The sequence below is a fragment of the Thunnus maccoyii genome, chromosome 4 (genome assembly GCF_910596095.1).
Source record: "Thunnus maccoyii chromosome 4, fThuMac1.1, whole genome shotgun sequence".
In the NCBI taxonomy this organism is placed as follows: Eukaryota; Metazoa; Chordata; class Actinopteri; order Scombriformes; family Scombridae; genus Thunnus; species Thunnus maccoyii.
In genome coordinates, this window is record NC_056536.1 from 12,814,442 (window position 1) to 12,834,223 (window position 19,782).

At 38.4% G+C, this 19,782-nt stretch overlaps 2 protein-coding genes across 2 annotated transcripts; both read right to left on the minus strand.

The window, feature by feature from the left end:
* Positions 1-353: 353 nt before the first annotated feature.
* Positions 354-4,979, minus strand: LOC121895378 (taste receptor type 1 member 1-like). Its single transcript, XM_042408458.1, has 6 exons — positions 4,094-4,979; positions 3,541-3,847; positions 2,706-3,431; positions 1,883-2,089; positions 1,506-1,626; positions 354-1,282 (listed from the first exon to the last, which is right to left on the minus strand). Exons 1-6 carry the CDS (start codon positions 4,288-4,290, stop codon positions 354-356), a joined length of 2,487 nt encoding a protein of 828 aa, XP_042264392.1. The 5' UTR covers positions 4,291-4,979.
* Positions 4,980-10,416: 5,437 nt separating this feature from the next.
* On the minus strand, positions 10,417-14,156 carry LOC121895376 (taste receptor type 1 member 1-like). The gene is made up of 6 exons (XM_042408457.1): positions 13,884-14,156; positions 13,331-13,637; positions 12,499-13,224; positions 11,945-12,151; positions 11,569-11,689; positions 10,417-11,345 (listed from the first exon to the last, which is right to left on the minus strand). The coding sequence occupies exons 1-6, from the start codon at positions 14,153-14,155 to the stop codon at positions 10,417-10,419; spliced, it is 2,562 nt and encodes an 853-aa protein (XP_042264391.1). The 5' UTR covers position 14,156.
* Positions 14,157-19,782: the final 5,626 nt, after the last annotated feature.

Here is a 19,782-nt window from a genome sequence, read left to right on the forward strand (position 1 = left end):
GTAATTCACCACAAGGTTGGATCAAGCTGTTGTTTGTTGATCAATCTTGTTTCTGTTTAGGAATAGGAGATGCTAACAATCCCTAAAACAGCTCTATGAGTGCCTCTTGTTGAAATCACTGTATATTATTTTAGCTAATATCAAGATTTTATCAGTACATCTCTCAACAAAACAACCAACTAACCAATCAAAAATATCTGTAACACTCTGATTATCATATAACAAGACAATGATACAAAGATTTAAACTATACTAACTACTCTAAAAAGCTATATTTTCATCATTGCATTGAAAGTATTCAGAAGTCCTGAAACACATCAGCTCCTCTGTCAATAGATACACACTGGAGGCTGCTACTGGCTAATTGTTTTGGTATAACTTTGAATGAGACCTTGAAAGTACTGCTGTGTGTTTCTGTGGGGTTGAAAAATGATGATGTAACATTTTGGGAGGAAATACCACAACAGAAAGGAGTAGAGACTGGACAGTACTGCCAGAGCGTTAAGAGTTTGGATGTACTTTCCACGGTAAAGTATTGATTCAGTGGCAAAGATGATCCAGGTGAGGATCAGCAGGAGCAGGCAGAAGGTTATCGCTTTGGCCTCATTGTAATTTTTTGGGAGGTCTTTTCCCATGTAGGAGAAAATAAAGCAAAGGGAGGACAGAAATACAAGTAAAATCACAGGACCAGAGAATACTTTGAGATTGATGTCACAGCCAAGTATGATTTTGTCTGGATACCAATTCATTTCATTGCTTGGCTTGGGGTGTCCATAAAAATAGCCAAAAAGAAGTAAGAGTGCCTGAGTAACAAATGCCACTATGATGACCAGCCATTGTCCATGATATTTCATCCACCAACTGTAGAGATTGGGGAACTTGGCAGCTATTTTGAAAATGCAAACAATTTGAAAAGAGCGCACTACAAAACATGCAAGACAGACAGCATAGAACAATGAAAATGGTAGGAACCTTAAGATACAAAAGGGAATAGTTGGCTTACCAAAGTAAAAGAATATACTAAAACTACACAGACTGAGGGAACCTAAAATTAAGAAGCACATTGGTCCCCCAGCAGATCTGACAACAGGTGTATTGTAGTTGATGGCAAAGAGAGCAGATGTGGCTAGTGCGAGGCCCACCAAGGTGCAGGCCCCAATCATGGTCAGTATAGCCCCGCTGTCTGTCAGTGGGATGTACTCCACCAACCGCAGACTGCATGATGTACTTCCTTCTGTGGACCACTCTGTCTCCTTACAGTTGATGCACTTGTAGGGATCCTCTGTTTTACAATAAGAAAGACAGATTGTCAATAGATAAAAGAAAAACTTCTGAAAAATCCTTGAGTAAAGAGAGATCAGACAGCTGAGGAATCAGGTTTAGAATTTTAATCTGTGATACTGTATGTTCTCCTAAAATTAGTTTTTATGTCAAACATGCTTTAGTTATTTATAGTTTTATACACTAGAGGTAATTGTAACAACCTTCCATGTGTTACAATTTACCTGTGTTGTTGATATAAGTTCCATTCAGACAGATTTCACAAGTGAAGCAGCATTTATGGATTCCATCTGGCCTTTTTGCATATCCTACAGGACATTCTGGGGAACATAGTGAAGATGGCACCTGTACAAAGCAATTATTTAGCAGCAAATCGAATGTCAAATCAGATTTTGTAAAAGGTAACCGACACTGAATGTTACGATATCTCTGCAAAATTACATAATAAAAACTGATGTTCCTCAAATTGTGGTTTGCCCCAGTCACAGCTATTACTAATCAAGTCAACTTTGTCATCCACATGCACATCTCTGCAGAAGCGGGGAAAACCAAGACAAAGCATATTTAAATCACCATATAAACTCTTTAAAAAACAACTTACTTCTCTCTTTTTGAACCACTGGATTTTGGTGTTGTTGATGAAGAAATCGAATGTTGGGGGAAATTTATAAAAGCCGATCTCCTCTGCATCACCACTGTTGTTCCAGTAAATTATAGAATAGAATCCGAATGTGGGGTCACCGTTCTCATCAAACTGAATACTCTTGTTTAAAAGAGTAAAGTTTGACTTCTTCAGCTCTGCTAGAACCTGATGTGGGAAGACAAATTTCAGATGATCGTTACTTTTTTGGGTGCACAAGATTGAACATCAGAGATATTGATTAAATACGATTTAAAAATATTCTTGATCTGCAGTGTGATGCTCCCCTTTTGTGCTCTCATCCCATTTCTCTTTTTACTGTATAAGAAAGTGGTTTATTAGATTGTAAACTGAATACTGAGGGCAGAAATCAGACAAAACTTTTGCTCTCTGTACTGGTAGCGCCCAGCAAATTAAATTTAATTGAGCGTTGTTTCAACCTCACATAGATTTACTGTGACTGAGACATCTCTCAAGGCTTGACAACGCCTGACATGACTTGATCTCTTTCAGACTTATTCACTGCTCTATTGAAATTATCCTATTGGAAGCCATCATCACAGTATGTGGATTTGTTGTCTGATTTCTAATATTTGGAAGGTAAAAATCAGTTGATTGTTTTCCAAGGATACTGCACAGGCTTTTTTTTACATCTGTGTTATATGACAACAAAACAGATCAGTGTTTTTACTCATGATTGGTTACTTTCAAATGTCTATAAGCTAAACTTGTCAGAAACAGAAATGGCTAAGAGTCAGATGGTTCATTTGTATAATCTACTTACCATGTATGGGTAGACTGTAATATTGTCATTGCATCTTCCAGCTCCACATTGCAAGACATTGTGTAAGGCATGAGCGATGGCATATACAGCAGAATAAACAGGAAGAGAGAAAGATGGGTCTTCAGCAATGACCTTTTCTGGACTCAGGTCACTGCAGTTACAAATCTGATTAGAAAACATCTGTTGTTCTGCATTTTCACATTGAGTCTGGCTTTTAGAGGAAAAGACAAAATCCCTGAAACCAGGTATTGTCACTACTGGCTCAGCAACCCCAAGTATAGTTCCAATGGTTTCGATTCCTTTCTCCTTTGGGAGCCTCTTGTTTAAGGACCATGCATCTCCTGCTATCCACACCTTGTTTTCGACATTCAGTTTTATTGCTGACTCAATGAGAGCTTCAGCAGTCCATTCAGGGGCAAAAACAATTATGACCTGTACCTCCTGTGCCTTTATCTGTCTGAAAATTGGGGAGTAATTTGTATCACTGTTGAGGCCTTTGGTGTATGCCAGGCAGATCTCAGTATCCTTTATCATCTTCATGAACAATTCCAGGCCATCATTGCCATAATCATTATCACTGTTAAGGAAAGCAACCCAGCGCCACTTGAAGTGTTGCACAATTTTAACAATTACTGCTATGGTGTCTTTATTGGGATGCACTGTTCGTAGGAAAGAGGGAAAGTTTTTTTTTCTTGAAAAAACAGAACTAGCAACTCCATAACTGACCTGTTAAAAGAGTAACAGAGAAAATGTCATAATTTTCAGTGACAATAAATTCTTAAATGTCAAACAATGTCAAAAACAAAATATATATATATATATTTTTTGTTTTTACCATAGGAATGAGATCCACCATGAAGAGTGGGGCTACAGAAAGGGATTGAGTGCTGGTATAAGGACCAACCACTGCTATCACTTTGGACACTGTAGACACATTCATGTGTGTGTCACCCCGAGATTTGATCAAGCCATTGACTGAAATGAGGTTAAAAATATCTGGGAAATTCTGTGTATCTGAGCAGTGGTCAAATATCTTATAGCCAAGAGATACATTTGGCAGGAGGCTGGTAGAGTTATTGATTTCCTCCACAGTGAATCTCATCAACTGAAACCTCCGGTAACTTGACAGAATTAAGGGTTTACTGTGGACAGAGAAAGGACAGCGACAGTGTAAGAATTTGGTTAATTGTTTTATCAGTTCTACCACAGTGCTTTAACTAGTAGTTTATGAAGGCTCAGTTAACACTATCAGTTTTCAGACCCATACACAGATACGGATATTTAAAAGGGGATTTCATGGGACAAGGAGTGAGGTCCATAATGTGGACCTGATGTCCTTCAACAACTTTGGTAATGTAGCAGTTAGCAAGATTTATTATTAGACTCACCTGGAGCAGTCGATGGCTTCTGGTCTGTAATGATTAACAAGGCCACTGGCATGATGAACATCAAAAAGTCCACCTATCAAATAATCTCCTTCCAGCTGGAACTCTGAGGCTGGGACAGTGCATTGAGTCAAGGCATGAAGAAGAGATTCCAGTAGACACAGAGAAGCTAGAAAATGTTTCATTGTTGTAGTTACCATTTCCCTTTCTGATGTGAACTCTAATAGGATGTCGTGAGACACTGGTGATGTTTAAGCCTCAGTGATCATTTCCATGCACTTGGGTTTGCATGAGGCGTCATATATATTTACCTATACATGGTTGGAGGAGAATTCACAAATCAGTATGCAAAAGCATCTAATCTGCTGCTGTACAGACAGCCTGTGATGTATATACATACACAGGTGTTAACAATATGTGCAAGTAAGGTAAGGTTGAATGTCTCTATCATGGTAATGTTAGAAATTAAACATAACAATACATCCCGTCTTTAAGGTGAAATGTCAAATGCACTCATGCTTTAAATTCAGAATGTGTGACAGAAATTAAAATGAGAAATATTTATGTTTGACATTCATGGGAGACACTTTTTCTGTGTCTACAGCAGCTCTGGCTTAAACAAGTTAAGCTAATAATGCCCACAAATGGTTTTAGAGAGATTTTAGGAGGAAGTTATGCTTGAAATGGAAGGTTAAAGGTAATAACAGAATGGTAATCACTAGTACTTGTGAATGTGGCCTGTTTTGTTGGTGCACATTAATTCATTTCATTTTTCCAGTTATATCACTCTTTTGCTTTGCATCGTCTTTTTCTTGTATTTCTCTAAAATTTGAGGGGTGTGTTGGGTATTAAAATTGTTAAGTCAATCATTAACTGCACTGAAATATATTCGAGGAGGAAATAAAGGTGTATTGGTACCTTGGGCCCAGATCAGTCTTTTTTGGTTTGTTCCTACTTTGTTTTGGGTTTTTTTGTTTGTTTGGTTTTTTTGCCCTTTTGAATGGCTCATCATAAGTAAGTAGTAAGTAAGTTTATTTAAAGTATAAATTCACAGAGGTCCCAGTACACCCAGCACACAAGAAAGAAGTACACATTACAGATAAATAGACTGCGACACATGAAAACACAGGACAACAAAATTAATACATTTAAATAAAAATTGATGGAAAATTGATTGGAATGAAAATAAATTAGTCATGTCTCAGTGGTGTTTGCCTCTCTAGTGTGGTAAACTATTCCACTAAAGTGGAGCTGAATGTGTACTGTGAGTGTAAGTGGGGTGCTAGCCCATGAAGAGCTTTGTAGGTAATAAGGAGCAGCATGTAGTCTGACCTGAGTGAAATGGGGATACAGTGAAGTGAGGACAGAATTGGTGTTATTTGCTCAATTTTTTTTTTGACAGACACTTCCCCTTCCATCCTGATTCTTTGCACTGGGTGACAAGGACTTCATACTTGGCCAGTTTTCTCTCAAAGCCTTCATCCAGGTTTTCTTCCCATGATACCGTCAGCTCCAATAGGATGACATGCTTGGTGGAGTCTAACCATAGAACCACATCAGGATGTAGGGTGGTGGTGGTAGTGTGCTGGGGGAAGTTTATCTGCACCCGAAGGTCCACAAACATCTTCCAGTCTTTGCTGAGGCCAGGATTCCTGCAGATTTTCTAGTAGCAAGTGTTGTTTGTTCCCCAGCTCTGACAAAGTTGATGAGCTTGGAAGAGCAGGTGTGCCTGTTTGTTTCCAGTCCTTTGTTGATGGTTTGAGCAATGACCTTCAGAACTTGATCATGGTGCCAGTGATATCTCCCATCTGCTAAGGCTTTTGGGCAGCCACTCAGTATGTGCTTGAGTGTTCCACATTCTGAGCAAAGTGGACACGTTGGTCTGTTTTTCCCCATGTGTGGAGGTTACCTGGGCTGGGTAGTACGTCATACACTGCCTGGACGAGGAACTTTACTCTGTGGAGCTCAGACTTCCACAGGTCTGCCCAGGTCACTTTCCTTTCAAGAGCAGCGCCCCATTTTGTCCATGCTCCTTGCTTCTTCATACCAACTGTTCTGCATTTCTTACATCCTCCATGGCTGCCCTCACTCCTTACTGCACCAGGTGCCGGTTTTCCTGACTGCTGGTGTTCATGTGAGGAGCAGGGAATGATCCCAGCGTGGCTCTACCACGCGTGACTACACCTACCAGTCTGCTGTGGTGGAATCGTGTCTCAGCCTGCTGGACCTCTTCTGCTGCTCGCCATTTCCTGCCCGTTCCCACCTTAATTCCTGCTTTGACCGCCTTTTGGTCCTTCGACTCTTGCTATTCCAATACGTCTCTGCTCCTCAATACCTTGAATTCCTCTTCCAAGGATTTGAATGGAAGCTTGAGTTTGTTGCTGTTGCCATAGAGCCCAAGTCTTTCTCACCTTTCTCACCTTTCTTTCTAAAGCCTCTACTGTTGAGACGGGCTCTTCATACACCAGAGGAGGCCAAAAGATTCTTTTAATTATCTCAAAAACAACATAAGATCATTTTCTTAAGAAAACAAAAATTTATTTCAAGGTTGTCCTCATTACCGTTTCCAGTGCACAGAGGATGTGGTGGTGCACTTGGTGGGCCGGTGGCTGGACACTTCATCCAGGGGGCATCTGAAAACAAAGCTTTGGGAGAAGAGGACACAGAATTATGCATAAACATGTGAAAGTCAGGCAAACTGGTAGAACACTCTCGTCTTGATGGTTATTATGCAAACAATAAACAGCATGTTTTTGATAAATCATTTCTTTCATTGCCAAAACTGCTTAAAGCTTTTAACCAATAACAAGTTTCAAAAGTCCAATGAAAAGTTTTTATATTGAATGAAAGTTTGAAGTAAGATGAGGTTGAGAGGTGAGATGTAAGATTCAACCAGGTGTCTCTGGTTTATGCTAAAATGCTACATCCTCTTACAAATGAGCTCTTCATGGCTTAACCTTTAGCCACACAGGTCATTGAAAGGAGATCATTTGCAATCACCCTGCGGATGACAGGGATGGATGGCCGGGCCATGAGCTGGATGCTCACCAGAGTTTTGAATAAAGGCAACCTCTTGGTGAAAGGGCGGAACTCCTCGTTCTGCTTGGCAGGAAGGGATCGGCTCTCATCTGCAGGAGAGATACACACTGTTGTTGTGGTTAATTAAAAGTATAAGTAAAAAGATTTATTGAAGCCACATGAGGTGTGTAAGTTTTTTGGTACTAAGCAGTCATTGATGTTTACACTTTACTTCCAAAAAATCAATAGTGTGGCCGATACTGTGACCAGTACTTTATTTTTTTGGATGTTATGATGCAGTTTGACTGTTTATGGTAAGATGCAAATAAATGTGGCCCTGATGCTCATCTTGCAAATAATTAGAAGCATCTCATGACCATCATTGTATATTTTGGTTTAAATATCCCATAACCCTTATATTCCTTTATCACATTAAAAGAATTTGTGTTGTTATAACATGATAAATTGCTGTTGATAAGAAGAATCTTTTATGTTGTTAAAACAAGAAAAAGATCAAGAGATGAAAAATTAACAATGACTAGCTTATGTGGTTTTATTCAGTTTGATTTACAGACATACAAAACAATACAAAATAAAGCCTTTGCAATAACACATAAAAACTTTCCCCACATGTCTACATCAATAATTTTATATTATTGATTGGTCAGGTTAGGCCTATTTGATAGTCTAGCCATCAGAGTCACTGACCAGATCTTTTTTCATTAAACCAACTTATTGTGTTATAACGAGAGAGGTTACTTTTTAAAAGATTTCATGATATAACAAGTAACATTTTGTTATAGCAAGAAAATGTTCTTGTCAAAATGGAATAATTTTGGTATCTAGTAATACCATGACAAATAACTTGTTGGAGTGTGAAAAGATCTTGTTAAAATGAAAAAACTTTTTACATTTTAACAAGAAACTGAGCAAAAATGTTTTACGTCATGGTGGCAGCAATACACTGCCATACCAAAGCCCTGATATCCTGCACCCTAATTTTAATCTCAATACAAAGAGGAACAGTTACACAAGTATATTTAAGGTGTGCCTGGGGACAGCGTCACAGTAAAGTGATGCCTTCACTTGGTAAGATCAATAATACGACTATGGCATTCAATTAAAACCAGACCACATTAGACAAATTAGAAAATGTTCTCTATAAAGATACTGTGTGATGGTATTTCAAAAGGTAAAAATAACTTTTCTACTTTTATTGTTAAGTGAAAAAGAGGAGCTCTACATGGCCATAACCAATGAAATGGAGAGACGTGGAATCGTGCTGTGAATTTCTAGCCAGAAGATCAGTGAAATTTTGTTTTATCACAAATAGAATTAAGGTTTCACAAATCTTAAACTGTGTTTTAATGAGTCTCTAGAGTCTCCTTGGTAATCTATTCCAGATTTGACAAATCTATGTGGTTTTTGATCGAGACGTGGTCCAATGTGGTCTGGATGGAGAAAAAAGAAACTGTGAAATTGCCCTTTCTTCTGTTTTCATAAGCTAAAAAAAAAAGCTTCACAAATCTGAAAGTGGGTTTAAACAATGTTAAGGATTTTGCTACAATGTCTAACAATTTTTGTGTAAAGTGTAAATGGTGAAAAAACAGAGAATCAGCCACTAAATATCATTATTAATGTTTCCCATCGTTCTCTCAGACAACTGCTGCCTGTGTTCGATTGTGCCAGTGATCAAATCAAACAGCCTATCAAAAGTCATGGTCAGTATTCAAAGTGACCAATCATAGGGACGGTCTATCTATTCTATTCCCGCCTCCAAAGTCTAAAAAGTCAACTTGACAAGCGAGTGGGTGTTGAGCAGTGGCAATCGTGTAGGGAGGTGTGCACTCACATCACATGCATGCACCTGGTTTTTATGTGCAAAGGTTGTGAGACTAATTACATGTCATATACGGCAACCTCAAAAAATTGTTACACAAAGAAGAAAAAGAGGAAAACACCCAAATTCCATATTATGTTTTTATTGAATCACATCTATTGTTATATAATTGCTGCACATGCACATGTAGACTAGATATCTAAATTAGTACAGGGTTTAAAAGAATTAACTTGGATTATCTTTGAATGATCTGAGGCAGGTATTTAACCTAATAAGATTTTGATGTGTATGTTTAAACTGTAGTGTAGATTGAATTTAACGATAGTGTAAATTTTAATCTTTGTGTCACCAACACTGTCTTTGATTAAGTTATTCAAGTACAAAGGTAAAACTTATCACAACAGTTCTTTCTGATGTGTAGTCTACAGTTCTGACCTGGTAGTATTCATGAAGTGATGAGTAGTATTGTTTTTTCACATATATAGTGTGGATGAAATACTTGTATAACAAGGCCAGAAAGGTCTTGCATAGAGGGATGCCAAACTGTAAATTTATTGACAATTACCTTGTTAAAATGAACTAAATAATTGGTGGCTGCTCAGATTGGTCGGTCCACCACTTTGGTACAGACTGAAATATCTCAACAACTATTGGAGAGATCGCCATGGGACTTTTTTTTATGGACATTCATGGCCCCCAGAGGATGAATCCTACTGACTTGATGATTCACTTTGGTGATTTTCCTCTAGCGTCACCAGCAGATTGACATTTTTGGCTTTTAGTGAAATGATTGGACAACAATTGGATGGGTTTCCATTAAATTTGGTACAAATATTCATGGTGCACAGAGGATGAATCCTAATATTAAACTTTAGCGATTTTTCTTCTAATGAAACCAACAGGTCAAAGTTTTCATTTGTCTAGTTAAATATCTAAACATCTGCAAAATGTAGTGGCACAAAGTTTCTACAGATATTCATGGTTACCTGAGGAAGTATTCTACTTCAGAGTGGAGTGTCTTTTCATCTAATGCCACCATGAGATTCACATTTGTTGTTTTGAGTACAATGTCTCAACAACTATTCTATGGATTACCATGAAATTTAGTTTAGACATTTATGGTCACATCAAGGTGAATTTTAATCACTTTGGTGATCCTGTCTAAATTCTCTTTTGGTGTATGATTCCCATCATTCCCACACATTCCCATTAGCTTCAGTTTTACTTTGTGTATGGTGCTAATTACCAAATGTTAGCATGATAACAGGTTAAACTAAGATGGTAACCATGTCAAACATTATACCTGCCTAACATCACCATGTCAGCATTGTCATTGTGAGGATGTTAGCATGCTAATGTTAGCATTTCACACAAAGCACCACTGTAACTGGTGGTGATAAAACTGTCTTTGTCTGGGAAAAAATATGTTCAAACACAATAGTTAGCAAATTTACCAGGAATGAGGCTGCTACTGGCTAATTGTTTTGGTATAACTTTGAATAAGACCTTGAAAGTACTGCTGTGTGTTTCTGTGGGGTTGAAAAATGATGATGTAACATTTTGGGAGGAAATACCACAACAGAAAGGAGTAGAGACTGGAAAGTACTGCCAGAGCATTAAGAGTTTGGATGTACTTTCCACGGTAAAGTATTGATTCAGTGGCAAAGATGATCCAGGTGAGGATCAGCAGGAGCAGGCAGAAGGTTATCGCTTTGGCCTCATTGTAATTTTTTGGGAGGTCTTTTCCCATGTAGGAGAAAATAAAGCAAAGGGAGGACAGAAATACAAGTAAAATCACAGGACCAGAGAATACTTTGAGATTGATGTCACAGCCAAGTATGATTTTGTCTGGATACCAATTCATTTCATTGCTTGGCTTGGGGTGTCCATAAGAATGGCCAACAAGAAGTATGAGTGCCTGAGTAACAAATGCCATTGTGATGACCAGCCATTGTCCATGATATTTCATCCACCAGCTGTAGAGATTGGGGAACCTGGCAGCTATTTTGAAAATGCAAACAATTTGAAAAGAGCGCACTACAAAACATGCAAGACAGACAGCGTAGAACAATGAAAATGGTAGGAACCTTAAGATACAAAAGGGAATGGTTGGCTTACCAAAGTAAAAGAATACACTAAAACTACACAGACTGAGGGAACCTAAAATCAAGAAGCACATTGGTCCCCCAGCAGATCTGACAACAGGTGTGTTGTAGTTGATGGCAAAGAGAACAGACGTGGCTAGTGCGAGGCCCACCAAGGTGCAGGCCCCAATCATGGTCAGTATAGCCCCACTGTCTGTGAATGGGATGTACTCCAACAACCGCAGACTGCATGATGTACTTCCTACTTTGGACCACTCTGTCTCCTTACAGTTGATGCACTTGTAGGGATCCTCTGTTTTACAATAAGAAAGACAGATTGTCAATAGATAAAAGACAAACTTCTGAAAAATCCTTGAGTAAAGAGAGATCAGACAGCTGAGGAAATAAGTTTAGAATTTTAATCTGTGATACTGTATGTTCTTCTAAAACAAGCTTTTATGTCAAACTTGCTTTAGTTATTTATAGTTTTATACACTAGAGGTAATTGTAACAACCTCCCATGTGTTATAATTTACCTGTGTTATTGATATAAGTTCCCTTCGGACAGATTTGACAAGTGAAGCAGCATTTGTGGATTCCATCTTGCCTTTTTGCATATCCTACAGGACATTCTGGGGAACATAGTGAAGATGGCACCTGTACAAAACAATTATTTAGCAGCAAATCAAATGTCAAATCAGATTTTGTAAAAGGTAACCGACACTGAATATTACAATATCTCTGCAAAATTACATAATAAAAACTGATGTTCCTCAAATTGTGGTTTGCCCCAGTCACAGCTATTACTAATCAAATCAACTTTGTCATCCACATGCACATCTCTGCAGAAGCAGAAAAAATCAAGACAAAGCATATTTAAATCAACATATAAATTCTTTGACAACAACTTACTTCTCCCTTTGTGAACCACTGAATTTTGGTGTTGTTGATGTAGAAATCAAATGTTGGGGGTAATTTATAAAAGCCGATCTGCTCTGCATCACCACTGTTGTTCCAGTAAATTATAGAATAGAATCCGAATGTGGGGTCACCGTTCTCATCAAACTGAATACTCTTGTTTAAAAGAGTAAAGTTTGACTTCTTCAGCTCTGCTAGAACCTGATGTGGGAAGACAAATTTCAGATGATCGTTACTTTTTTGGGTGCACAAGACTGTATAAGAAAGTGGTTTATTAGATTGTAAACTGAATACTGAGGGCAGAAATCAGACAAAACTTTTGCTCTCTGTACTGGTAACGCCCAGCAAATTAAATTGACAACACCTGACATGACATGATCTCTTTCAGACTTTACTTACAGGCTTTTTTTTTTACATCTGTGTTATATGACAACAAAACAGATCAGTGTTTTTACTCATGATTGGTTACTTTCAAATGTCTATAAGCTAAACTTGTGAGAAACAGAAATGGCCAAGAGTCAGATGGTTCATTTGTATAATCTACTTACCATGTATGGGTAGACTGTAATATTGTCATTGCATCTTCCAGCTCCACATTGCAAGACATTGTGTAAGGCATGAGCGATGGCATATACAGCATAATAAACAGGAAGAGAGAAAGATGGGTCTTCAACAATGACCTTTTCTGGACTCAGGTCACTGCAGTTACAAATCTGATTACAAAACATCTGTTGTTCTGCATTTTCACATTGAGTCTGGCTTTTAGAGGAAAAGACAAAATCCCTGAAACCTGGTATTGTCACTACTGGCTGAGACACCCCGAGTATAGTTCCAATGTTTTTGATTCCTTTCTTCTTTAGGAGCCTCTTGTTTAAGGACCATGTATCTCCTGCTATCCACACCTTGTCTTTGACATTCAGTTTTATTGCTGACTCAATGAGAGCTTCAGCAGTCCATTCTGGAGCAAAAACAATTATGACATGTACCTCCTGTGCCTTTATCTGTCTGAAAATTAGGGAGTAATTTGTATAACTGTTGAGGCCTTTGGTGTATGCCAGGCAGATCTCAGTATCCTTTATCATCTTCATGAACAATTCCAGGCCATCATTGCCATAAATATTATCACTGTTAAGGAAAGCAACCCAGCGCCACTTGAAGTGTTGCACAATTTTAACAATTACTGCTATGGTGTCTTTATTGGGATGCACTGTTCGTAGGAACGAGGGAAATTTTTTTTTTCTTGAAAAAACAGAGCTACCAGTTCCATAACTGACCTGTTAAAAGAGTAAGAGAGAAAATGTCATAATTTTCAGTGACAATAAATTCTCAAACATCAATGCCATTTTAATGAAAACAAAATAATATAATTTTTTTTTTTACCATAGGAATGAGATCCACCATGAAGAGTGGAGCTACAGTCAGGGATTGAGTGCTGGTATAAGGACCAACCACTGCTATCACTTTGGACACTGTAGACACATTCTTGTGTGTGTCACCCCGAGATTTGATCAAGCCATTGACTGAAATGAGGTTAAAAATATCTGGGAAATTCTGTGTATCTGAGCAGTGGTCAAATATCTTATAGCCGAGAGACACATTTGGCAGGAGGCTGGTAGAGTTATTGATTTCCTCCACAGTAAATCTCATCGACTGAAACCTCCAGTAACTTGACAGAATGAAGGGTTTACTGTTGACAGAGAAAGGACAGCGACAGTGTAAGAATTTGGTTAATTGTTTTACCAGTTCTACCACAGTGCTTTAACTAGTAGTTTATGAAGGCTCAGTTAACACTATCAGTTTTCAGACCCATTCACAGATACAGATATTTAAAAGGGGATTTCTTGGGACAAGGAGTGAGGTCCAAAATGTGAATCTGATGTCCTTCAACAACTTCGGTAATGTAGCAGTTAGCAAGATTTATTATTAGACTCACCTGGAGCAGTCGATGGCTTCTGGTCTGTAACGATAAATAAAGCCATTGACATGATGAACATCAAAAAGTCCACCTATCAAATAATCTCCTTCCAGCTGGAACTCTGAGGCTGGGACAGTGCATTGAGTCAAGGCATGAAGAAGAGATTCCAGTAGACACAGAGAAGCTAGAAAATGTTTCATTGTTGTAGTTACCATTTCCCTTTCTGATGTGATTTTTAATAGGATGTCATGAGACACTGGTGATGGTGAAGCCTCAGTGATCATTTCCATGCACTTGGGTTTGCATGAGGTGTCATAAATATTTACCTATAAATGGTTGGAGGAGAATTCACAAATCAGTATGCAAAAGCATCTAATCTGCTGCTGCACAGACAGCCTGTGATGTATATACATACACAAGTGTAAACAATATATGCAAGTAAGGTAAGTTGAATGTCTCTATCATGGTAATGTTAGAAATTAAACATAACAATACATCCCGTCTTTAAGGTGAAATGTCAAATGCACTCATGCTTTAAATTCAGAATGTGTGACAGAAATTAAAATGAGAAATATTTATGTTTGACATTCATGGGAGACACTTTATCTGTGTCTACAGCAGCCCTGGCTTAAACAAGTAAGGCTAATAATGCCCACAAATGGTTTTAGAGAGATTTTAGGAGGAAGTTATGCTTGAAATGGAAGGTTAAAGGCAATGACAGCATAGTAATCGCTAGTACTTGTGAATGTGGCCTGTTTTGATGGTGCACATTAATTCATTTCATTTTTCCAGTTATATCACTCTTTGTCTTTTTCTTGTATTTCTCTAAAATTTGAGGGGTGTGTTGGGTATTAAAATTGTTAAGTCAATCATTAACTGCACTGAAATATATTCGAGGAGGAAATAAAGGTGTATTGGTACCTTGGGCCCAGATCAGTCTTTTTTGGTTTGTTCCTACTTTGTTTTGGTTTTTTTTGTTTGTTTGTTTTTTTTGCCCTTTTGAATGGCTCATCATAAGTAAGTAGTAAGTAAGTAAGTTTATTTAAAGTATAAATTCACAGAGGTCCCAGTACACTTTACAAGAAAGAAGTACACATTACAGATAAATAGACTGCGACACATGAAATCACGGGACAACAAAATTAATACGATTAAAATAAAATTTGATGGAAAATTGATTGGAATGAAAATAAATTAGTCATGTCTCAGTGGTGTTTGCCTCTCTAGTGTGGTAAACTATTCCACTAAAGTGGAGCTGAATGTGTACTGTGAGTGTAAGTGGGGTGCTAGCCCATGAAGAGCTTTGTAGGTAATAAGGAGCAGCATGTAGTCTGACCTGAGTGAAATGGGGATACAGTGAAGTGAGGACAGAATTGGTGTTATTTGCTCAATTTTTTTTTTGACAGACACTTCCCCTTCCATCCTGATTCTTTGCACTGGGTGACAAGGACTTCATACTTGGCCAGTTTTCTCTCAAAGCCTTCATCCAGGTTTTCTTCCCATGATACCGTCAGCTCCAATAGGATGACATGCTTGGTGGAGTCTAACCATAGAACCACATCAGGATGTAGGGTGGTGGTTGTAGTGTGCTGGGGGAAGTTTATCTGCACCCGAAGGTCCACAAACATCTTCCAGTCTTTGCTGAGGCCAGGATTCCTGCAGATTTTCTAGTAGCAAGTGTTGTTTGTTCCCCAGCTCTGACAAAGTTGATGAGCTTGGAAGAGCAGGTGTGCCTGTTTGTTTCCAGTCCTTTGTTGATGGTTTGAGCAATGACCTTCAGAACTTGATCATGGTGCCAGTGATATCTCCCATCTGCTAAGGCTTTTGGGCAGCCACTCAGTATGTGCTTGAGTGTTCCACATTCTGAGCAAAGTGGACACGTTGGTCTGTTTTTCCCCATGTGTGGAGGTTACCTGGGCTGGGTAGTACGTCATACACTGCCTGGACGAGGAACTTTACTCTGTGGAGCTCAGACTTCCACAGGTCTGCCCAGGTCACTTTCCTTTCAAGAGCAGCGCCCCATTTTGTCCATGCTCCTTGCTTCTTCATACCAACTGTTCTGCATTTCTTACATCCTCCATGGCTGCCCTCACTCCTTACTGCACCAGGTGCCGGTTTTCCTGACTGCTGGTGTTCATGTGAGGAGCAGGGAATGATCCCAGTGCGGCTCTACCATGCGTGACTACACCTACCAGTCTGCTGTGGCGGAATCGTGCCTCAGGCTGCTGGACCTCTTCTGCTGCTCGCCATTTCCTGCCCGTTCCCACCTTAATTCCTGCTTTGACCGCCTTTTGGTCCTTCGACTCTTGCTATTCCAATACGTCTCTGCTCCTCAATACCTTGAATTCCTCTTCCAAGGATTTGAATGGAAGCTTGAGTTTGTTGCTGTTGCCATAGAGCCCAAGTCTTTCTCACCTTTCTCACCTTTCTTTCTAAAGCCTCTACTGTTGAGACAGGCTCTTCATACACCAGGAGAGGCCAAAAGATTCTTTTAATTATCTCAAAAACAACATAAGATCATTTTCTTAAGAAAACAAAAATTTATTTCAAGGTTGTCCTCATTGCCGTTTCCAGTGCACAGAGGATGTGGTGGTGCACTTGGTGGGCCGGTGGCTGGACACTTCATCCAGGGGGCATCTGAAAACAAAGCTTTGGGAGAAGAGGACACAGAATTATGCATAAACATGTGAAAGTCAGGCAAACTGGTAGAACACTCTCGTCTTGATGGTTATTATGCAAACAATAAGCAGCATGTTTTTGATAAATCATTTCTTTCATTGCCAAAACTGCTTAAAGCTTTTAACCAATAACAAGTTTCAAAAGTCTAATGAAAAGTTTTATATTGAATGAAAGTTTGAAGTAAGATGAGGTTGTAAGATTGCATGGGGTCACAAACAAATACACACAAATAAATTCATTCATTCAACCGGGTGTCTCTGGTTTATGCTAAAATGCTACATCCTCTTACAAATGAGCTCTGCATGGCTTAACCTTTAGCCACACAGGTCATTGAAAGGAGATCATTTGCAATCACCCTGCGGATGACAGGGATGGATGGCCGGGCCATGAGCTGGATGCTCACCAGAGTTTTGAATAAAGGCAACCTCTTGGTGAAAGGCCGGAACTCCTCGTTCTGCTTGGCAGGAAGGGATCGGCTCTCATCTGCAGGAGAGATACACACTGTTGTTGTGGTTAATTAAAAGTATAAGTAAAAAGATTTATTGAAGCCACATGAGGTGTGTAAGTTTTTTGGTACTAAGCAGTCATTGGTGTTTACACTTTACTTCCAAAAGATCACTTGGCAATCAATAGTGTGGCCAGTATTGTGACCACTAGGGGAGAACAGGGTAAATAGAGCCAGTGGGTAAAATGAGCCACCCCCTTTATCTAGGTAACCATAAGCAAAAGTAATCATGTGACCGCAAATTAAGAAAGTATAGTTCACATTACTCAATCCATCTTGGACTCAAGCACATGGAGAGAGTGGTAAGCAAAACAGAGCAAATAAAATGATATTTGTCATGCCAAGTGAATTCATCATGTTACTTAAGTTATCAGTCTTGTATCTTAATTAAAATAGATACATTTTGGACATTATTGCATGTTAATTTAAGTCAGTGTAAGCTACAAAACAAGGTCATAAACTTAGCATAACTGTGGATCTGAGCCACTGTGTGAAACAGTTTTGTCAAAATGGAGGTTGTAGAGTAAAACGTGCCAGTGATATTAGAGCAAGTTGAGTCAATGGCTCAATATACCCCCAAAAATTATTCTCTGATATTCTAGAGTCTAGAGACCCTGTTTATGTTTGATCCATGTTACAAGTGTTACAGTGTTGATGAATAAATACCTTATTGTTGACTAATGTTAAGTGTAAGCCACACACAAACATGCTGTACACATAAAGTGTCTTAGTAAGGTGTTGGTCCACCATGTGCCACCAGAACAGCTTCAATACACCTTGGCATTGATTCTACAAGTCTCTGAACTCTACTGGAGGGATGAGCACCATTCTTCCAAAAGATATTCCCTCATTTGCTGTTTTGATGATGGTGGTGGAGAGCGCTGTCTAACACATCAGTCCAAAATCTCCCATAGGTGTTCAGCTGGATTGAGATCTGGTGACTGTGAAGGTCATAGCATATGATTCACATCATTTTCATACTCATCAAACCATTCAGTGACCACTCATGCCCTGTGCATTGGGGCATTGTCATCCTGGAAGAGACCACTCCCATCAGGATGGAAATGTTTCATCATAGGATAAAGGTGATGACTCACAACAACTTTGTATTGATTTGCAGTGACCCTTCTCTCTAAGGGGACAAGTGGACCCAAACCATGCCAGCAAAATGCCCCCCACAGCATAACAGAGCCACCGGATCCCCTCAGTGTAGGGGTCAAGCATTCAAACCTGTACCAGTTTTTCCTTTAATTTGTCACCTGTCTGTATACACAAAAGCACATTTACACACACATTCTTTCTGTAGCTAACAAACAAAGATCACAGTTTAATCTTTACTGAAAATGTTTAGGTAACATGTTGAACAACAAGACACAAACATATGATTTTACTTAAAAGTATGAGTTTTTTCTTTTGTTAAATTGATGGCATTACTAAAGTTCAAAATTATCTCAAATTTGTTTGATTTTGTGTAATTTTTATATCAGTATTTAATATTAGCACTATTTACCCCATCCTCATACTCATTTTACCCCTACCTTGGGGTAAGTTGTGCCATAGGACTAACTTTTTTATGTGGTCTCATCATCCTAAAACCACAATAATTAGATAACTTCTTTTAATTTCCATGGGTACACAACAACCTGAGGTGTATATATAGTAACTATTATTTGAAACAAATACACTTTAATTTTGCAGTAAAATCATCAAATGTAAAAAGTGGCTCATGTTACCCCTGTTCTCCCCTACTTTATTTTCTTGGATGTTGTGATGCAGTTTGACTGTTTATGGTAAAATGCAAATAAATGTGGCCCTGATGCTCATCTTGCAAATAATTAGAAGCATCTCATGACCATCATTGTATATTTTGGTTTAAATATCCCATAACCCTTATATTCCTTGTCTGTATCACATTAAAAGAATTTGTGTTGTTATAACATGATAAATTGCTGTTGATAAGAAGAATCTTTTATGTTGTTAAAACAAGAAAAAGATCAAGAGATGAAAAATTAACAATGACTAGCTTATGTGGTTTAATTTAGTTTTATTTACAGACATACAAAAGAATACAAAATAAAGCCTTTGCAATAACACATAAAAACTTTCTCCACATGTCTACATCAATAATTTTATATTATTGATTGGTCAAGTTAGGCCTATTTGATAGTCTAGCCATCAGAGTCACTGACCAGATCTTTTTTCATTAAACCAACTTATTGTGTTATAACGAGAGAGGTTACTTTTTAAAAGATTTCATGATATAACAAGATGCAACATTTTGTTATAGCAAGAAAATGTTCTTGTCAAAATGGAATAATTTTGGTATCTAGTAATACCATGACAAATAACTTGTTGGAGTGTGAAAAGATCTTGTTAAAATGAAAAAACTTTTTACATTTTAACAAGAAAATGAGCAAAAATGTTTTACGTCATGGTGGCAGCAATACACTGCCATACAAAAGCCCTGATATCCTGCACCCTAATTTTAATCTCAATACAAAAAGGAACAGTTACACAAGTATATTTAAGGTGTGCCTGGGGACAGCGTCACAGTAAAGTGATGCCCTCACTTGGTAAGATCAATAATACGACTATGGCATTCAATTAAAACCAGACCACATTAGACAAATTAGAAAATGTACTCTATAAAGATACTGTGTGATGGTATTTCAAAAGGTAAAAGGTCTCTAGAGTCTCCTTGGTAATCTATTCCAGATTTGACAAGTCTATGTG